General features: G+C 56.8%; 1 protein-coding gene across 1 annotated transcript; it reads right to left on the bottom strand.

The window, feature by feature from the left end:
• Window positions 1-288: 288 nt before the first annotated feature.
• On the bottom strand, window positions 289-14,026 carry SLC25A1 (solute carrier family 25 member 1). Its single transcript, XM_059485366.1, has 9 exons — window positions 13,858-14,026; window positions 4,000-4,107; window positions 3,776-3,875; window positions 3,412-3,550; window positions 2,866-2,950; window positions 2,602-2,706; window positions 2,102-2,217; window positions 1,718-1,791; window positions 289-1,621 (listed from the first exon to the last, which is right to left on the bottom strand). The coding sequence occupies exons 1-9, from the start codon at window positions 13,949-13,951 to the stop codon at window positions 1,507-1,509; spliced, it is 936 nt and encodes a 311-aa protein (XP_059341349.1). The 5' UTR covers window positions 13,952-14,026; the 3' UTR covers window positions 289-1,506.
• Between the last annotated feature and the right edge of the window lie 3,141 nt (window positions 14,027-17,167).

The following is a 17,167-nucleotide window of genomic DNA, read 5'->3' as shown; positions in this document are numbered from 1 at the left end:
GGTGGGAGCTCGGCCCTGCCGCACCGCCCCCGGGCTGGGCGGGGGGACAAAGCCCGTTCCCTTCTGCTCCACCGCCCCTCGGCTCCATGGCAGGGCAAGGACTTCATACAATTAACCAGGATTATTAATAAAGCACCGTGAACGGGACAACACAACCCTGCCTGGGAGCATCTGTGACTGGGCACCGCTGGGCTGGAGCTGATGCTCCCCCAGGAGCACCATCTTGGCATGAAGGAGAGCCCCGTCCCCCACTCGCTGCCCATTCAGCACAGCCCGGACGCCAACGCAGCCGCTAAAGCCAGACTGATTTTATTCAAACTGCGAATGTAAAACAGAATAACAATAAAAAAAAACAAAACTAATGCAACCCTCACTGGCTTCAGAGCCAAAAGCCGCAGGTAAACCGTGCCCAGGCTTTCCTCCTTCACCCTCCAGTGTTAAGGCTGAGCTCATCGCTGGCTACAAGGGGGCGGAGGGATGGGTTGAGCCCTGGCTCTGGCACCCCCAGCTCCCTCAGGGAGAAATTTGGCACAAATCCAGTGGGGCCAGCCTGGCACGGGCAGGGCAGGGCTCCAGCCCCACGGCCATGGGTGTTAGTGAGTCAGCGTGAAGCTCTAAAGCTCCAAAAGCTACGGGATCACCTACGGCACCACAGAAATGCGGCGGGAGGGCGGATGCGGGGAATGTGGCAGAAGAAAGGGGTTTGCACCCCTGGCCGAGGGGCCAAGGCTGCGGCTGGGGCTGCACCTCCTGCCCCGGCTCGCATGCACGGCTCGGCTGTAAACGGCAGCTGAGGGGGCACCCGGCTCACCCCAAGCCCAGCCCACAGTGAGCAGAACTAAAGGCCTGGTGCATGTGCAATTTTGGGCAACTGCTGCTCAGCAGCCCGGGGCTGAGCAGGATCCCCGGGATGGGATGGGATGTTGCACACCGGTGGTCTTGGTGCTGGCAGGGAGGGAGGAGGGAGCTTGGGGTCACTGCTCTCCCATCCCAGGGGGTGCAGGGCTGCTGGGCCCCCTCCAAGAGCAGCTGTGACCCTGCCATGATATCAGCCCCATTGTCAGCTTGTGATGTACAGTTTGGCATTGCACCCACATGGCTTGAGGGGGCTCTCAGCACCCCCAAAAGAGCTGCTCCTGAGGCAGTCAGGAGTTCCTGGCTGCTGGGAGCCCCAAGGCCACTGTTAAGGGGACATCTCAGTTTGGTTAATCAGTACACATAGCTCATGTGGGGCTGGGGGAAAGTGTCACCAGGAGATTGGGATGGGCATGACAGGGATGCTAGGGGTTGGGATGGTGGGATGCAGCTTCCTCCCTGCTCCTTTCAGCACACAACTAGTAATTTAACCTGCTCCAGAGCCTGTTCCTAAAGATAAAGGTGGCCAGGTTTGGGGTGTGCAGGGCAGACCTGGCCCCAGCAGTGCCTCAGGTGGGTGTGGGTTTGGTCTCTGCTCTCCAGCTGAAGCCCTGCGGGGCACAGGAGGTGGGGGCTGCCTGGCCCGGCCCCTCAGTCCGTTTTCCACACCTTGTCAAGGAGTTTGACCACCTCATCGTAGATGATGAAGACGATGGCCACGTCAAGACACACACGGCCCAAGCGAGGCACTGTACCCTTGTAAAACCTGCCAGGAATAGAGAGGGGGGCCGTGGGGCTGGGTCCCCTCACAGCCCCTTCCCTGCCCATCCTCCCCACCAGCCACCCCCCGGGCAGAGCTTACGCCAGGGGCCCTTCGTGTTTCATGATCTGGTAGGCGCAGTCCCAGGTGTTCTTGTACTTGTGCGCTTCCAGCCCCTGTGGGAAGGGAAAAGCAGGATCAGAGGCCAGAGCCAGGGATGCATCTGGGGGATTTCTGGGGAGAGGCAGAGGTGTGCCATGAGGAATTGATCTCTCTCCACTGCTGCAGGACATCAGTCGCCACAGGGATGTCCTCACCTCCGTGCAAACTCTCCCCATGGCTCAGGAGCAATCCCAGACATCTCCCAAACCAAATCTCATGGCACTGTGTGCCTGCCCCAGGGACTGCAGCAAACAGCTCCCAGGCAGGGGGTGCCCCCAGCCTGCTGCAGGCAGAGCAGTCCCACACCAGGCCCTGGCACTGTACCTGCATCCTGGTCTTCACTACATCCAAGGGAGTGTTGCCAAAGACACTGGCAGCTCCAGCAATGGCTCCAAACACCCCTGTTATGAAGGGGTTAATGGCCTTGTTGGGATTGTCCCCTAGGAAGGAAGAGAGGGTCAGGGCAGAGTAGTGGTGGGATTCCCACGTACATTCCTGAGGGAGCATGGAAGGAAGGTCCCAGGTCTGGCTGTTTGTGGTCAGGAGGCAGTGCTGAGCTGGGGACTGTCCAGCAGCACCTGCCCCACAGAGCCCACACCACACTGTGGGGCTCAGGGTGGGTGTGAAAGTGATGCTCCAGCACTAGGACCCATCAGCCCCACAAGCTGGTGCCACCCCACCCCAGTATTCATTTTCCTCCATTCCAGGTGACTGAGCCATGAGAAATAGGGGGTGTGTGGAAGGTAAGACCATCCCAGCTCCCAGGGGTGGCTGGGGAGCCAGAGGCACAGCCAGGGTGGCCTGGGGGGCCAAGGGCACCATACCTTTGTACCAGTTCCTGAGGGAGGTCATGACAAAGAAGCGGATGGCCTGGTTTGATCCTTGCTTGAGGATGGTTGCAGTTAGGCCCTGGTAGGTCCCCTTCAGTCCTGCAAGGAGAGGGTGTTGGAGGGGAGACCAGCCTCAAGTGGCAGAGAAAATTCTCCCCAAGCCACCTGTCCCAGCCTGTGCCCATCCACCACCTCCCACCCTATCCCCACAGCATGGCAGTACTCAGGGAGTCAGGGTGCCACTTTCCTGGGACTCACCCTGTTCCCGAACGATCTCCCGGACGCCATGGAAGAAACCACGGTATTTGGGGTTGGGAGAGCTCTGGTCATGGATAAACTTCACCTACAAGGAGATGATGTGCTTGTCCTGGCTGAGGTAATGCAGATGTGATGGCCCCATGGGCTGGCAGCCACCTCCTGCCTTGTTCCAGGGACAGTCCCAAGACCAGAGCCAACCCATACAGCTCTGGGAAGGCTGTGCCCGTGGCCATCCGTGCATTTTGCAGAGGAAAACATGGGAAACTGCTCCTGCAAGCAGCCATGTGGGCCTTACACTCATAAAATGGGTGACAAGATGGTTCCTGGGTGGGGGGCTCCTCCCTGGAGTGGAGAAGGGGCCAGGGCCACCTGACTTGATCTCCACAGGGCTTTCCAGCATCAGACCTGCCCCTACAAAACTGTCTTGGGCAAACGCACACAGCCCTCGGGTCCCCAAAAGTAGGGCATCCCTGGGTTTTGTCCCCTCCCAGCCCAGCCCAGTGAGGGGTGCCAAGGCAGGGGACAGTGGCAGGCACAGCCACCCACCTTCACAGTCTCCATGGGGCAGACCACGGCCACAGCCTCAGCCATGCCAGCCCCCAGCCCACAGAAGAAGCCCCGTGTGCTGTCCAGCCGCCCCTGCTCGTCTCTCATCCGGTTGCTGAGGAACTCAAACGTCCCGAACCTGCAAAGGAGCCACTGTGCCAACCCCTGGGCACCCAGACAGGGGTCTGCACCCCCCTGCTCTGGGTCCAGGAGCAGCTGCACACCCTCTGAGAGGACCCTCCCTGCCTGGGAGACCACATGGCTTTGGTAAAACACCAACGAAGACACCAAGGGCAAAGCCACCCCCTTGTTTGCTGCTGTTGGGGGTCCCCCCCCACTCACCCCTTGCCATGGAGGCACGTACCTGACAGCAGCCTTGGGGATGGAGCCGTACAACAGCGAGCTGAGCCCCCGGTAGAGCCCCCGGACGCCATGGTCACGGACAGTCTGCTTCACACAGTCCCCTGTGGCAGAGCACAGCGGTGCTGCTGTCACCACCACGCCGAGGACAACCCAGCACCACCCTGCCACACCTCCAGCACCAGCCAGGCTCCCCAGGAGCCCCAAACCCAGAGAGGGGCTGCTCACCAATGCCCTTGTAGCGGGGAGGGTTTGCCTTCTCGTCCAGCTGCAGCTGCGTCTTCACATACTCGGTGGGGAATGTGATGCAGATCTCGATCCCTCCAGCCAGGCCACCTGCATGGGAGAGGAAGGGACACTAAGGCAGGAGCAGCATTGTGCCCATTCACGGCCACATGGCTGCTCCCAGCTCCATGACAGCTGAGCCTGGCACCTCTGGCAGCCAGGTCTGGGCTGGGACACGATATCCCTGTCCTCACCAAAACCCTGAGGACTGCACGCAGCAGCAGGGCCCTGTGCCAACCTGGTGCCTTGAATGGGCATCATTGCCCTGCCATGGCAAGAGCTGTCAAGGACACTGGGCAAAGGGGTGGGAAAGCAGGGCAAAACACCACACCCATGGCTGCCTATTTGGTGTGCTGCCCCTCAAAGGCACCTCTCCCTCTCTGGAGCCTCGCACCTCCAGGTGAGCTGCCAGCACTGGGATGTACAAACCCAGCGGTGCTGAGGCAGGCACAGCACCACTGCCCACACCAGCAGGAGCTCATTTGCAGACCTGGCTGTGCTGGCAGGAAGCACAATTATCATCAAACCTGTCTGGCTGCCCTGGGCTCCCACAGTGGTGGCTGCTGGGCACTGATTACAATGGCTGCAGCCTTTCCTGATGGCCTGGGCAGCAAGGGATGCTGGCTCTCAGCTCTGGGGCTCCCCTCAGCATGGCTGGAGCCACTGCAGCTGGACCCAGCTGTGCAGGGGGAGCTGGGCTTGGCCCATCCGGCCACGATGGATCACAGAGCATCAAAGTGTGGCCAGGTCTCGCCAAGCAGCAGGAGCCCTTTGTGCCGGCAGCACTGGGGGGAACCACCGGGCTGAGCTCCCTCAGGTCTCACAGGGCCAACCCTGAGCTCCCTCAGGTCTCACAGGGCACACCCTGCTCCGCCTAGGACAGGGCACAGGGTGCTGCCACTGGGGTCAGCACCATCCTGAGGATGTCCCTGCTCTTTGCCCAGGGAAGGTGAACCACGCTCCAGCCCACAGGCTGGGCTGCAGTGTGTGGTCAGCTCCCAGCTGGGGCTCCCAGTCTCCTATACAGCCTCCTGGTTCCTCCAGCCTGGCCATGTCCTTGGTGTGACTCAGCAGGCCTGTGCCCCCACTGCCAGGCTTGGGGCCCATCAGGGCCCAGGGGACACCCCAGCAACACCCCAGCAGGGAACACACTGCCTCTGCAGGAGAGGCTGGGACTGGGTGCAGTGGTTGTTATCCTGCTCTGCAGTGAAGCACAGGCTGGTGCCACGTGGCACAGTTCTGCTTATCAGCAGCCCCCCAAGTACCCTCATGAAGGGATGCTGATAGGGGACACCACGGCCCATGGCTGCTCCCTGTGACAACAGCAAGCAGCACCAACTCCTTGGACCAGCAGACTTTCTCACAAAGTCATATTTCTTCTGCATGGTCCTCACACATGCAAGAGATCTCTCTGGTGTTGCCAGCTCCCCTCTGTCTGTGCCACTGGCAATTGGCATCCTCAGGAGCACTGCTGCCTCCTCTCAGCCCTGTCCCCAGCAGCAGAGCAGCACCCATCTTTAAACAGCCTTATGTTGGTTTTCCCCCCAAGCACAAAAAGCACCAGGCTGCACTTCTTACCCAGGGAGCCAAGAAGCCAGGCCAGCCTCAACACAGCTGGGGCAAGGCAAAGCTCAGCTCTGCTCACAGAGCATCCCACTCCTCCCACAGGCACGGCAGGGATGGGGACACCGTGGCACTGAGTGCCCGAGGAAGGACACGCCAGCCCAGCTGGGCTGCCTCCCGGCCCCTGGGGATGGGGCGTGAGGCCAGCCCAGCTCTGCCACAGCAAACAAAGGCTCCTTGTTTCTTCCCCACTGTGTTCTCAGGGGGCTGGAGCTGCCCAGCCCAGCCCAGCCCAGGCAGGCTCCCCTCAGGAGGCAGTGCAGGGTGACCACTGCCAGCCCTGACGCCTCCATGCACCCGCTGCTCTGGGGGCATGGCAGGAAACACAGAGCCAGCCCACAGCACTGCAGCCAGCCAGCAGCTCCCCTGGGGCAGCACAGGAGGACAGCCACCATCCCCAGGGTCCCCAGCACACCCCTGCTGCCCCCTCAGCCCTCTCCTGCCCTTGGCACGTCTGTCAGAGAGGCAGACACTGCTGGTCCCGTGGCAGGGGGCTGGCTGAACACTCATTTCTCCTGCAAAGACAAACAGCTCCTGCAGGAGCAGCTGGCAGGCCCCAGAGAGCAGCTCAATGAGGAGCAATGTGCTCCAGCTGGGTCCAGTCCCCAAAAAGCTGAGCACCAGCTGGCCCCTCTCCACTCCGTCACACACCACGGTGCCACCAGCCTTGCGCCACCACAGCCACACAAACACCCCGAGTGCTGCCAAGGCCACTTCCCTCCCTCCCACACTGCAGAGTTGAAGTGCTGGATGTTTAAAGCACCATAAATATTTGTTCTCTCTCGGTCCCCCAGCACCAGCTCCTCCCCCAGCACACCCAGAAGCCAGAGAGCAGGGAAGCACCCAGGACAAGCAGCAATCCAGGGACAACCAGAACCTCAGCTCATGGCAGCCACACCAAATGCTACAGGGAGAGATGCTGCACCTCCTGCAGCCTGCTACAGCCTCAGTGGTCACACTTGCATGCAGGGGAGGCAGAGGCTCTGCTCAGCATCCCACAGGCAAAGCCATTCCCAGGAGCCCAGCAAAGCACACTGTTCCTGGGAACTGGCAGTCTCTGGGGCAATGAGGCTGCAATGAGCCAAGGATGAAGGAACAGGGCACTCGAGCTGCCAGGTCCCCTCCCTGTTCCCCAGTGTTGTTCTGGCCTAAAATCCCATGGGAAGGTGCACAGAGAGCAGGGACTCTGGACACACTCCAGGACTTGTGGCAATTTTATTCCATTTTCTTTTGGCCACAGAGAGAGAGGGTGGCACAGGCCACCTGCCCTGCAGCCCCCTGGAAGCAAGACCCATCAGAGGTCCTGCTCTGCTGTAATCTCCTCTCCATACAGTTTTACCCCAGCAGACACCTCATTCTATGCAAATAAATCACCCCACTGCCCACGAGCAGCAGCTTTGTCCAATCCCCTTCCTCTCCAGAGCTTCAGGGACTTTGCAACCTGTTTACCCGGACTTTACACAGCAGCTCCAGCTCTTGCAACACCACGGAGTCAGCAGGAACAGCAGCACTCAGGAGGTGAAAGAGCACTCGGGGCAGCTGAGATGCCGGGCCAAGGCTCTGGCTGCTGGCTGGATGCAGGAGCCAGAGCACAGGGAACGTCCTTCAGGGAAGGTCGCTCTGCCCGGCCCCAGGGAAGGTGCCCCCGGAGGGGGGATCCCTCTCCCTGCACCAGGAATGGCTCCCTGCCTGCAGCAAGCCTGCAAGGGCTCCAGCTGCCAGCTATCCTGACGTTGCAGGCTCAGCAGGGACGGAGAGAAGGGAAAAATACCCTGGCAGAATTTTCCTAGTAAAAGTTCAGCTTTCCCCGGCAGAGAGGCCCGGGGAGGCCGTGCTTTGAGGACAGGCCTGCAGCCTTGGGCACGGCTGGGGAGAGCTGGCAGGAGGGAAAAGAGGGTTTTTTGGGGACAGTGGGAGGGTGCTGCCCCTGCAATGCTCACACAACACGTGATGGCATCAGCACACACAGGTTCAGCTCCACACACTGTCCATGAGCAGCTTCTGGCCACCCCGACCCAGGGACCCAGCTCCAGACCAGGGCAGTGCTGAAGGCAGGAGGATGCAGCTGTGATGGGGAAGACAAGCGGAGCCCCAGGACTGACACAAACCAAGGCTGCACAGCCAGGACTGGCACTGTCACCCTCTGCAAACTCCTACCCAGAGGCAAATGCCCCAGTGAACACCCACTGCCCTGTCTGGGAGCCATTAGGAGGCAGGGGGTGGCACTGCCCTCTCTGCCACTCCTGCAAGTGGCTGTGCCTGCAAAAGCATCCTGCTCCTGCAGAGTGATGGAGCAGCAGGTCTCTGTGCAGCTCTGATGAGAAGTGAGCACCTGGGGAGCAATTTCAGTCTCTCCATTTTAAGAGCAATTTCACATGCTGACATATCAGCACCTGACTTCCACATTAAAAGCACCTTTTAACTTCAGATTCATTAGGATCCTTTCAGGCCAGAGGAAATTATTCCTAAGGGTCTGGAAGCAAAGCAGCAGAGCTCTCCCAGGGCCTGTGCCTGGAGCTTCTCCATTCTGTCAGCTGGGTGTCTGAGGATGGTGGGAAGGAACAAACAGGCTCCAGTGTAGGCTGAGCCCTGAGTTCCCCATTTTGGGGGCTCCCAGCCCACGTGCAGCAGGTGCAGCTGGATGGGGTGAGCTGAGCAGCTGACACAGGTGACACAGACCACTACAGGCACAGGGTGCAATCCTGCCCAACTCCTGGATGCAGTGCTGAGAGTTTCAGCACTCTCACAAGGGGACTTGGTGCCCTTTTAATTAGCTAATATAGCTTTTGGATCTGGGGAAATAAGGAAGAAAAAACCCAAGAACCAAAGACCATCAGGCTGCTATGAACCAGGAAGGCAGAAATAGCACCAGCAGCTTGTGACAGGTCTCTGCAGCCCAGACTGCCGCCTGCTCCCCTCACGGAGGGACCAACCCCCCCTGGCAGCCATCCAGGCTGCTCTTCACCCATCCATTGCCGTGGAGCAATCCTGCCCTGCCTGCCTGCAGCGGTGAAACGGGTTCGACAGCTCCACACTCCCAGCACTTCCCACCACGGGCCATCTTGTGAAACTGGGGGCTCAGGAGCAGGCAGGAGCCTCGCTGGGGCTGCAACTCTCCAGCACAGTTGGCTCTCAGCAGAGCTCCAGCACTGCTGTCCTCACCCAGGCACCTCCTCTGGCCACGGACAGTCCTTCACCACCCATCCACAGCCACATCCTTGAGGAAAACCACCACGGGGGCAGCTCTGCCACCAAAAGTCTGACTCAGTGCTGAGATGGGGAAGGCTGCCTCCCCAAACCAGACTGCCAGAAGTTTAACTGTGTTTTGGTTAGAAGGGAAAAAACATGTCCTGCATGCAACAGGTCAGCAGGCTCAGAGAGTGACTGTCCCCATGCTGGGTTAGGAAGGTCTCCCTCCCATCTGACAGGGGCAAGGCCAGTGGGGAGCACAGGGGTTCAGCATGCCCAGCAGTAAGCAGACATTCACAGCTGGTTTGGTCATGGGAGCATGCTACAGACAGGCTGGTGACAGTCTGAACCCCCAGTGAAACAGAATGGCAAACATGAGAGGTGCCCCTCTGTACCCTGTGCCACTGAGGGTAAACAGCCCCGTGCAAACAGTCCTGCAGATAATGCTATGGATGGGATGAAACCATTTGTCCTGAATCTTACTGGAACTGTCCTGTTTGAACAGGTTGTCCTTTCACAACTCACTCATTCATCACTCTTTGCATTTACTTCTCAATATGATAATCATTATTGCAATTTAAACTTCTCAGCTGCGAGTATAATGACAGAAGCCATTTCCCCATGCTCACAGTTAAAGCATCCTCTGCCTTTGGTGCTGATTCCACCTTTGGGGACTGTCAGGTTCTTCATCCTGCTTAAGTCACCTTCTCCCCATTGCCCTGCACACCTCAAGGCCCCAGGTTTGTCACCATGAGCTGCCTCCTGGCCATCCCAGCACTTCAGATACCAACTCTTCAAGTGTCAAAAACTCTCCTAAGACATGCAACAGGGAGCCGATGTCAGAGCCCAGGGCTGTCGGATGACTCCCCCGGTACAGCCCCATAGCTGGACAAAGAAGCCACTGCCAGGATTGAGACTTCCCTGGGGACAGGCTTTGATCTCCCAGCCCCCAGCATGGGGGAGTGACCGCTGTACCAAGCACTGGAGCACAGAGGGAGAAGAGATGGCCGAAAAAAACCAATCCCTGCTGTCAAGAGATGACCTGAGACCTCAGGGCACAAGCAGGAGCAGGGAGGCTGCATTGCCATGCACCACACAGCACCATGAGATGCTGCAACATCCCCAAGCTGTCAGCTCATGGTGCTCATCGTCTCAGGAAGACGGACGACTCCTTCCGATCATTTACATCAACCCAGAGAAAATGGTTGCCTGCAGAATGTCAAGCAGAACATCAGGCATGTGAAAATCTCAGAAACTCACATTTCAGAGCCCAGGGTTAACTTCAGCTCAAACAGAATCTATTCAGACTGAAGGGACACCCCAAGATGATTTCCTGGCCCTGGGGCTGACATCCTCCTCCCACCAGGAGCCTTGGGGCTCTTACAGGTTTCCACTGCAGCCCATGAGGGCTCCCAGGCAGGCAGGGACTCACTCAAGGCTAGCATGGTCCTTGTGCCCCACTCCCTAAACAGATGACAGCCACAGGAGGCAACTGCAGGGAGAAGCCACAGCCAGGAGGATGCACTGAGGGGCAGCAGACCTGGCAGGACTGGCTCCCTCCACACTCTCCAATCTTTCCCCCCGCCTGTGCTTGGCCTCCACCCGGCTCAGCTGAGCACCAGGCATCTATCTCAAAACCAGGGAGTGTGCTGGACCACAGCCATTCACAGCAGCACAACCTCCCTCACACCCTCTCCTGAGAGCAATGACCCTGGAAATCCAGATGGACTTAGGACTTTTGGGGAAGAAGACTTGCTCTGCAAAAGGCAAGTCTCAGCTTTCACACCCAGTCCCTGACTCCTCTCCTCTGCAGGTACAGCATTTCCTAAGAAAGATAATATCAAGGATTAACAAAGAAGAGGAAACTGAAGCTCCAATTACTGCTTTGTTCTGGAGCCTAGGCTCCCTTGCTGAACCCTGCTTCATGTCCTACCCTCTCCCTGCCTTCCCCCTCCCCTGCCCATGCTCCCCCCTAGGACCCTGGTGCACATCCCTGTTATTGGCCAGTGATACTCAACACCAGGGCAGCAGGTACAACCCCTGTGAGCTCTTTCCAAATCCAGCACCATGTAGGACACATCCAGGCATTCTGCCTCCCTGGCCAGGCAGGATTAGGTGTAGGTAGAAACGGCAACTGTGCAACAGCCCCCGGGTGAGCAGAGATACCATGCAGAGAGCAGCTGGGAGCTTCTCCGTGGGAGGGAGCAGACCCCAGGCTTCAAAGGTGGCTAGAAACAGAGTAAGGCTGTACTTAACTCTGGCGAGGGCAGGCAGAGCCTTTCATCAAATGAGCACTAATAACCATGAGCAAAGTTCTCAAGAGGAGGGCAGGAGTGCAAGGCAAAGATCATTTGTGCCGGGCAGGAAAATAGCCCACGCTGCAGGCTGACTTGAGCTGACCCAACAGCACGAAAATGAGCTGCCAACGTGGCATCCAAAAACCCAGTGAAGGAGCACTCAGGATTCCCAGCGGTGACTGATGACTCCGGCACCAGCTCTGCCACCAGCATTCCTGTCTCACCACTTAACTGCCTTTATTTCAAGTTCCCCACTGCAGTGTGGCCCTGTGCTGGGAGCACAGCAGACCAGCAGCACCCAGCCCTTCAGGATGCTGGTGGGAGGGACAGGAGTCTGGTGGGCTGTTTGGAAACCACAGCACAAAACAGGAAGGCTGGCTGTGGGAGGCCAGAGACAGAGCTGGGCTCCTGGCCCACCTGCTAACAGGTTGTTATCCAGCAGAAGAGCCCGAGCTGCCTTCATGTGCTCAGGCCACACGTGGCCACAGCAGCACTGTCACTGCAAGGTGAAGGGCTGCCTTGGCACACAACAGCTGCTTGGACAAAGGAGGGCCCATTAGCAAATTAATTTTTAACCTTGCGTTTTGTCTGTTGCGACAATTGAAGGAGAAGAGCTCTTGGCAGACAGAGCTTTACTTGCATCTCTTCAGAAAAGAGTCAACCCCAGCCAGTTGAGGTCTGGGCAGCCAAGGGAGCTGTGCCTCCCTGGCAGAGGATCCCAATTACCCACAGGGTCTGGGAGCAGATACGCACCCAGGGAGGGATGATGGCTTATTTAGCTCCACCAGCACACGCTGATGAAGCACAGCAGGAATGTTCCATCTTAACACCTCCAGCTCACCAGAACATGGAGCACACATCCCTGTTGTGCAGACAGATGTCAGATGAGAAACTCTGAGAGCATCAGCAGACCCCTTAAAGTCAGCAGAGACAGCCACAAACAGCACTGCATCCCCCAGCCAGGGGCTGGAGGGCTGAGCAGACCAGGGCACAGGGAGTTAACAGCAGCTTTCTCCCATTTCTGTGGTTCTCTAATACAATTAGATGCCACAGAGGCTTGGCTGGACTTCTGCCCATTAACCAATTACTCTGATTACAGCCTGTGAGGAGAAGACCAGCATCTCAATAGAGTCCTTCTTCTACCTCTGCAAGTCTGCTGCAACCTCTCTCGCAGGAGGCTGATTCTGGTAAGCTGATGATCCCGATTACAGATCTACACAAGATCTATTAAAGTATCCCGGTACATTGGTCCAGGCAGTGACAACCTGATGCTTTCATCGCACATGGACAGCAAGCTGGGAAAGACTGTGAGGGTGGGGAAAAAGGAAACATCCTGTCCTTCCCATCCTAAAATTGGATTAAATCCTATTTAAAAGGCCTTTAAAGTCAAGAGGCCTGAAAAAAACCAACCCATTTTGAGATGGGGCAGCAGAGAGGGGCACAGAGCTCCGGAGGAGCCTGGTCTCACGGAAGGGCTCACTTGAGTGAGAAGTCACCCTCTCGTTGGAGGCTGCCTCCTCCTTGTGCCCCATCCCTTTGGCCAGTGATGGCAAAGTCCCTTCCCGGAGACGTGACACCGGGAGGCTTCGGCACCCTTTGCACGCTCCAGCGGCCGCATCCACCTCCGCCAGTTCTCCCGGGGCTGCGAGGGAGGCCGCCCGGCGGGGCGGCGGCAGAGCCGGAGCGGCCGCGGCTCCGCTCCCCGTGCGGGCACGGCCCCGCTGCTCCCCCGTGCCGCTACCGGGGGCTGGAGCTCTGTCCTTTGAGGGGAGCAGGGAGCTGGACAGACAAACAAAGGCACAATCGTAGGAGGGGGAATTGGCTGGAAAACACAAAAGCTCTAAACATGCCAATCATGTCGAGGCTACGATGGCTCATTTCAAAACAAAGACGCTAATCTCCACTCTGGGAATTGTCCTGCCACTGGCAGGAGAAACCAGGGAGCTAATGAACAGCTACAAAGGAGTTTAACAAGCCTGCGACTGTCTTGGACTCCATTCAGCTCAGAGCTCGAAAGAGCCACAAGCAGGAGGCAGAGCGTTAACTCTGCAGTTACTGCTGCCCTCGGCGCACTTACTGCTCTGATCCCATGGAAGTGGTCAGAACTGGACGGGAAAACACGCCCTGATCCAAGAGACTGATGCTCAGGCACAAAGGAGGGACCCAGCAGCCTTTAGAGGAGCTGTTTCAGCGCAGCCTGTGGGACACAGCTGGGGCAGGGACAAACGACTGCTGCTGCTCCAGCCCTGTCCCTCAACACCCTCGGGGGAGCATGTGCGGCCCTTGCTGCCACCAGCCTCTCCCATCAGTTCCGCTCCCTCCTGCTGAACCCCCGAGTGCCTCTCGACCCGCGTCATGTCTGAGCCCGCCAGCAGCTTCCCGGCCGGACCATCGGGTGCACAAACAGCCTAGCAAGACGCTGGAGGCTCCGCGGACAGCGGGAGCCCGCAGCCAGTGTCCAGGCTCGGGATGCAGCTGCGGGAGCTCCCCGGCTGTGGCTGAAGGGAAACCCCGGTCCAGCGGGGTCGCCTTCCGCGGGCAGCGGTAGAGGGGCGGCAGTCCCGGGATGGAGCAGCACCTGCGGGAGCGCCACCGCCCCGGGGCGGGCCCGGCAGCCTCCGCCCAGCCGGATGCCCACGCTGGCAGCGGCGGGGCGAGCCCCGTCCCCAGGAGAGCCCCGGGAGCCCCTTACCTGCCAGGATGGCCTTGCCGGGGTGCGTGAGCTTGGCCTTGCCGGCGGGGGCGGCGGCAGCGGCCAGGCTGCGGGGCGCGGCGGGGGCGGGCATGGCCGCGCTGCTCCGCGGCTCCGGCTGCCCGGCGGCGGCGGCCGAGCCCTATTTCAGAGCCGCGCCCGCGAGGGGCGGCCCCGGCGGCGTCACATCCTCGCGGGGCGGGGCGGGGGCGGCCCCTGGGGACGCGGGGAGCGGCTCTGCGGGGCGCGGGGCAGCGGGTGAACGACAGCAGAGCGGCGGGTGAATGGCAGCGTGACCCCGCCCGGCCCTCGCTGCGGCGGGAATGGGGGCTGCTCAGCTCCCGGGAATCCACGGGAAACGCCTCCGTGTGCGTACGGAGAGATGCCGGCCCGGCCGCAGGGACGTGGGCAATGCCCCCGCTCCTGAGTAGCATCAGCACCTCCGGACACGCCTAGGCTCCGAACCAGCCCAAAGCCCTCGGTCAGGGAGGACACACAGCGTGGCGACCGTCCGAGGGGAGGGAAGGGGGAGGGTTTGCTCATCTCAGGCCCTTGGCTTGAATCCTTTCTGTTTCAGTGAGGAAAGGAGACCAGGAACTCCCGGGGTAGGAAGCGCATGTGAACGCCCAGCGCAGGCGGAAGAGAAACAAAAACATTCTCAAATTAAAAGGCTGCTCTGAGTGCAGTGACACTCCGGGCTTAGACGGGGTTGGTTGGTGCTTTTGGGTTTTTTTTTGTGTTTTTGTTTGTTTGTTTGTGTTGGTTTTTTGGGGGGAGGGGTGGGTGTATTACCTATTGCTCCTCAATGACTGGGCTGTGCATATTGCACTAGGATTTTTTTTTGCTTTATCTAGAGACAGAGGAAGACTTCCCTGCTCTAGTTTATGTCCAAGAGCTGTATTTACAGGATGCAGGGAAAGAAACCAATACTGTTTTCATTTCCATCCAGAATTTCGCAGAAAGCAGGGAGCACTGGAGCTGTACTCCAGAGCTGTGCTCTCCCTTACACCTGGTGCAGCCACATTACTCAAAAGAGCGAACATTTTGTGCAAGAAGTCACCTCCAGCTATGCATAAAACGTGCTCCTGTCCAGACTTGCTCTCTGTGTGCTTTGTGACATGGTTTTTGCTTAATGAGACTCAGCAATCTGGCAGCTGCCAGCCCCATCCAAAGGCTCACTCTGCAGCTACACAGCCCTGGCTTCGTGGCTGAACTGCTGGCAGAAGAAGCCTTTGGGAAACTGAAGCATCTTTATTCTGCCAGGGTTAAAAGCAAACATACTTGCATTGCAAAACTCACCCCCAGGTGAGATCAGAACTGTATGTGGTTTCACAACAGAGTTAAAATAGGCATGGAGTGGTCTCATGCCAAGTCTAAGGCCCCCTCTCCTTTAACACAGGGCAGTAAAGGAGGGGGAGGAATTACCACATGAAGAGAAGGAACAGTCATAGTCTGGTCACAACTGCAGAGCAGCTACTCATGTTCAGATTAGCATTATTAGAATGGTAAAGATAAGATAAATTCTTTCAAACACGGCAAACAAACAAATGCATTTGGATTTCTGATTAACCTCTGCAACTCCTCATACCTTTCCATCAAATCATCATGGCTTTCACATTTGCCTGCAGACACGTACGCCCTGTGGTGTGAGGCCATGATTACCTTCACAACAAACACTGGCTCTTACAGATTCCCCAATCACCAAGGCCAGTGCACAACCTCATCCTGTCTAAGAAAATACCACACCACATGCTTAATTCACATCAGACTCAATGGGATTCTCAGCAGTGCTTACCTTGCTGAACAGGGAAAGGATTATTCATATTTAATCACATGCAGATTGCAAGCCATCTCCTGCAAGGACCTGACCTCCAAGAAGCTGCTAACACCACTTGTCAGCAGAAAGCCTGAAGGAGAAACAGTGAAACAAGATAAACAATCCCTGAAATACCAGGGGCTGCAAGAGGATGTTTTAAATCCCATCAGTTGTGTGAAAGTAAATACTTAACCAGGCTTACATAGTCAAGAGCATCTCCAAAGAAATGCATGGTCAAAGCATAGAAGAGCAACATCAAACCCACCATGTTACTGCTCTCACTTCAGGAATTTTCATGGAAACAACCCTCTGACAATCTGAACTCATTTCCCTTGCTGGTGGCTGGTGCTTGTTTCTGCTGGCACACAAAGACTTGTGAAATACTTAGTCAGGTGCTGCTGCAGCTTGTGTGCCTCATGGCACCTCTCCAAGCCCTAATAATCAGAATTTAAAAGAGCTACTGAAAACGAAACAACTTTCACAGTTTATTTTTTCAAACACAAACAGCAATTGCAGACAGAGTTTTCTGGATCCTCAGAAGCACATGCTTACATGTTGACAATTATTCCTCCCTTGCCCCTCCCTAAAATTATTACTTTTATTTGATTTGCACTAGACAGCACACCATGGTTTCAGAGACCACGAGTGATCAGTATGGGGCACATAACTTCCTATTATATATCCTGGGATCAGAGAACCTCAACATTTCACTGAATTAAAAGATGTATTATCACAATTGACACAACTCATCAACTACTACAAACCTTTCCATGCATTATTAATCCCCATCACTTGCAGTCATATGATAAAATAAGAAGACTCATTTTCTATCAGATTCTCTATCAAGACAAAACATTTCCTTTATGCAAAACAGATCCTGCATATAACTGGCTTCAAGAAATGGAAATACTGCAGATTTGAGTCAACATTTCCCCAGCTTTGAAGTGTGTGCTGCAGGAGCTGCTGTGATTATAAGCAAGATGATGCTATTCCAAACAACGAACACGATCCCCACTTGAGCAGAGCACACATGCAGAAAGAGCTCCTGTTGCTACACAAGATTATTCACTGAGATTACCAGGACTGAGCCTCTCATAAGCACCACAGAAGTCCTTGTTATGTTCACATCTGTGTGGGCCTGACTCAGCTCAGAAGGGAGTAAGCCCATGTACAGCATGTACTGATTATCATTCTGCTACCCTGCCATGGTGTGAATCCCTCACAGCAGGATGTATAACTCAACAAAGCAACTCCAGTTGACAAACTCTATTAGCAGTTCATGAAGCTGTTTCCCCACCCCCTAAGTGGAGAAAAAAAAGTACATTACAAAAGGAGAGCAATTCAAAGATTTATTAGTTTCCCACCCAAACTCACTCCTAGCTTCCCATCTGGATAACCACTGCTTGGGGAATTTGTGCTCTGCATAATACTGGAGAACTTAGTGCTGTGGAAAACAACATACCAGAAGACTTTGCAATTCCTTCCTTTCATAAC

Source organism: Ammospiza nelsoni, chromosome 18 (genome assembly GCF_027579445.1).
Source record: "Ammospiza nelsoni isolate bAmmNel1 chromosome 18, bAmmNel1.pri, whole genome shotgun sequence".
Taxonomy (NCBI): Eukaryota; Metazoa; Chordata; class Aves; order Passeriformes; family Passerellidae; genus Ammospiza; species Ammospiza nelsoni.
This window is presented reverse-complemented; position numbering and strand designations above follow the sequence as displayed.